Below are 3,679 nucleotides of genomic sequence, written 5' to 3' on the forward strand. Positions count from 1 at the left end.
CCCAGCCTGAGGCGGCGGCGCGCAGGCTGGAGAGCCCCCGGGGCGAGCCAAGGGCAGCAGGGCGGCAATGCCAAAGGCCAAAGGCTGGGCACAGCCCGGCCTCCTGGAGCAAAGGCTAGGCCTCGAGCCAAGGGAACACACCCGGGTTACACACACCAGACACAGAGGAGCTCCATAAAGTAAAATACAACAAAATGTTTAATGAGCAAATTCGTTTTAGCAAATATGAAACTGCCACAGAATAGGAGAGGGACAAGGGACACCAGGCTAGGGACAGGTCAGGGGAGGCTAAAGAGAATCAGCTATGTAAGAAACCAGGGAGAGGACCAGAGGCCAAGAGGACGGGGCTATGGTCCTGGAAAGGGAGAGGGCAGGGCACCGGGCCGGACAACAAAATTCAAAATAGTTTGGCCATAAAATATAAACACACTATGTTTCTACAGTGGGGAAGGGGAGGAGAAAGAAGGAATAAGGGAGGAGAGGCTGTTTTGGAGAGGGGCTGTGGGGGTCCTACCCCACCTTGCTGTGCACCCCTCCCCATCCCGACCCCTTCCTGTGTCTGTGGGTGCGTGTGTCTGTGTGGGCCTGTGTGCGCACTTCCCCAGTCCCCTCCCTGCCCCAACCCCCCACCCCCACCCTTAAATTGCTGCCATTCCAGTTGCTGCCGGCTGTCACTCGGCTGTCACTCCTCTGCCCATGTCTTCAGAGGGGGAAAAAGGGGGGGTGGCAGGGCAGAAGCCCTACGCCAGCCCGGCCCCACCCTCCCCCACCGCCTCTACCAGAAGTCCCTGCGGTGGTAAGAGTCGGGGTCACAGTATTTTGTGACAACCACTCTGTTGGCGAACTTGCGACCCGTCAGGCCCTGCATGGCTTTCTGGCAGTCAAACACAGAGGTGAACTCCACGAAGATCTGTGGAACAAGAGGCAGATTGTGAAGGCCAGGTGGCCTCTCCACTCCCAAGAAGGAGCTGACTCACAGCAACCACCAGCATCCACCCAAGCTAGGAACTCCTGGAGTGAGAGAGAGGGAAAGAAGTTTGGGGGCATTTCCCCAAACATCCTCTAGAACCCCAGGATCAAAGAATGAGAGAACACAAAGCAGAGGCACACAGAGCTGTGGAGGGTGAGAAAGCAAAGGCAAACTCAACTCAAGACCCAAGTGGACAGAGGCAAGCTTCCTGGGGAAGATACCATTGTGTTGTCTCCTCTGCACCAGGTGGGTCCTGAGCCACCAATCCTAAGGGTGATGTTCTCTCCAGATAAATTAAGGGAAGCTCAAAAATTAGGATTCAAACCCAGGCTGACACAAAAGAAAAAAGTTGAATCCTGACCTACTCAGGCGTCTATCTCACATGAACCACTAATTCAGAACATGAGGGAATTCTATAAGACAAATACTCCTATTACTTAAACAAGTATAATGGCTTGTAAAAAATAAAAAAATAATGGCGGAGAATTGTAGAATTGACAAGTTATAAGAAAGTTTTAAATGACTCCTTGTCTGGATCCTTAAACAAACCAACTTGAAAAAACATTTTTAGAACAGTAAGAGAAACCTGAACATGAACTGGCTAGGTACTGAGAATATTTTTGTTAATGTGGTAGTGATACTGCTTTTCCATTAAAATTTTTAAAAGGGTCTCGCTTGAAGCAGTTTCCAACCAATGTGAATGTGTCCCCAGGGAACATGTGGCACTGTCTGGGGACATTTTTGGTTGTTGGGGAGGCAGGAGATGCTACTGGCATCTAGTAGGTAGAGGCTGGGGATGGGGCTAAGCATCTAACAACGCACAGAATAGACCCCAAAAGAAGAATTACCAGGCCCAAAATACCAGAAAGAAATTATACGTGTCACAGATAAAATACAACACATGCTTTAAACTATATCAGCAGATAAAGGGAGTGGGGTGGGTGGGGAGTTGAACACAACCTAAGAACAAGATGTTGGTAACTTGGAGCTGGATACTGCAAAGCCACTGTATGCGCTGTACGTAGCTTAAGCGGCATACCATAACATAGTCCCACCACTACAGTGGTTTCTCCCTGCCTTTACATGTGTGAAAAAATTGAGAATACAGTTTAAGAACAAAGCAGATAGACTAATCCGAAACACCAGGCTGGATCTTTCTGTTTGTTCCTCCCACAAATATGCACTCAGCCCCAACCGAGGCCAGTTCCAGGCTCTGTTCTAGTGCTGGCTGACAACACTGAAAGAAAGTGAGAGACACACCAGAGATGGCTGGCCACCACAACACTGAGGAGACAGCAAGAGACTGTCCATGTTCATATCAGACCTCACAGTGGGGATGCAGCTCTGTCCAGCTCACCATTTCCTTTGCATCTCTGCTAGCATGTCACAGGACTTCAAAGCCAGCCCCATAACACTGTCCATTATCCCCCCTCCCCCAAAACTACTCATCTCCCTGCTCCTCACCTGTGTTCCTGCCCAGTCACCAAAGCCAGAAGGCTGAGACTCGTACTTGACTCCTCCCTCCCCTCCCGCACTCCCTAAACCATAATCCATCACCCAAGTCAACAAGCTAACCTGGCTCAAATCCTGAACCGCACCCCATTCTCCCATAGATCCACTCTGGGCCCCAGCTCCCATCCTCAAGCTCCTGCCCCAGGGGCTCTGCACCGCCTCCCGGGACCCTGACAGCTGGGTGTCATTTCGGGAATGTTTAATAATGCCACCTCTTCCTATCTGGAATCAGCATCCAGGGCCCACTTCCTTCCCCACTACAGGTCAGCACAATAACAGCACAGCCCGCTCCCCGCTCCCCGCTCCCCCCACTCAGCTTGAAGACAGAAAGGCAACCCCCACCAACTCCCTGGGTAAGTGGAAAGCAAAGGCACAGTGCCAGAAGTGACAGGACTCAAGTGGGCTGGAAAATCAGGCCGTAAATTCTGACCCTGCGGCCATGTCCTCCAAGGATGGGGTTCAAGAACTACAATGAGTTCGAGATAACACAGGTGAGCTAGCAGGGTACTTGGCTTCGGAACACAAGGGGGTTTGTGCCTGCCCTGACTCATTAGCACTTCCCCCCAGGCCACAGAAAAGGCCAAACCACTTGCACAAGGTCACAGAACAGCCAAGCTATGAACCAAAGCTGCTTTGATACAGAGCCCAAGTCCTTGCCCACAGCAGCCCTGCACTCCCACTGCCTCACTGCAGCCCTGGGTCCCGGAGAGCCAAAAAGGTGGGGGAACGTGGGGGGACGGAGGGAGGGAGGGGAGATGGAGGGAGGGATGGAGGGAGGAGGGGGGAGGGAGATGGTGTCAGGGGGCGCACGAGCACACAAGTACACACCTTTCCACAGCCGGGCACCTCGACACCATCCACGGGCCGGGGGATCTCAATGGACTTGACCAGCCCATACTTGCTGCACTCATCACGCACGTCCTCCACGATCTCCTCATACTCCTCGTCGTCCAGCAGCTCCTCAGGCAGCACCATGTTCATGAGGCACAGGACCTCGGTCGGGTGGCCACCCATCTGCACCTGGGAGCTCATCAAGCCGGGCACTTGCAGGGTCACAGGGGTCTGGTTGATGGTGCTCTGTGGGGCAAGAAGGCAGAGGAGTCACAGGGCTGCCTCTCTCAGACGCCATCCCAAGAAAACTGCCCTGCCCTTCAGGCTCAGGAAAGCCAAAGGCAGAGCTGAGGAGGCCCCGCCCCA

At 53.1% G+C, this 3,679-nt stretch overlaps 1 protein-coding gene across 9 annotated transcripts in view; it reads right to left on the reverse strand.

Moving 5' to 3' along the window:
• Window positions 1-175: 175 nt before the first annotated feature.
• The window catches only part of U2AF2 (U2 small nuclear RNA auxiliary factor 2), a 15,705-nt gene continuing 12,201 nt past the window's right edge, over window positions 176-3,679 (reverse strand). For 6 of the 9 annotated variants that reach the window (XM_025049614.1, XM_015592539.1, XM_025049617.1 and 3 more), the window contains 2 exons: window positions 3,311-3,562; window positions 176-910 (listed from right to left, as the gene is read on the reverse strand). In XM_025049614.1, coding sequence (XP_024905382.1) covers window positions 776-910; window positions 3,311-3,562 — 387 coding nt within the window. In that variant the 3' untranslated portion in view covers window positions 176-775. The remainder of the gene's footprint in view (window positions 911-3,310; window positions 3,563-3,679) is intronic. The other 3 variants (XM_006915933.1, XM_015592540.1, XM_025049616.1) reach the window with 2 other exon arrangements.

The sequence above is a fragment of the Pteropus alecto genome, unplaced genomic scaffold (assembly GCF_000325575.1).
Source record: "Pteropus alecto unplaced genomic scaffold, ASM32557v1 scaffold326, whole genome shotgun sequence".
Taxonomy (NCBI): Eukaryota; Metazoa; Chordata; class Mammalia; order Chiroptera; family Pteropodidae; genus Pteropus; species Pteropus alecto.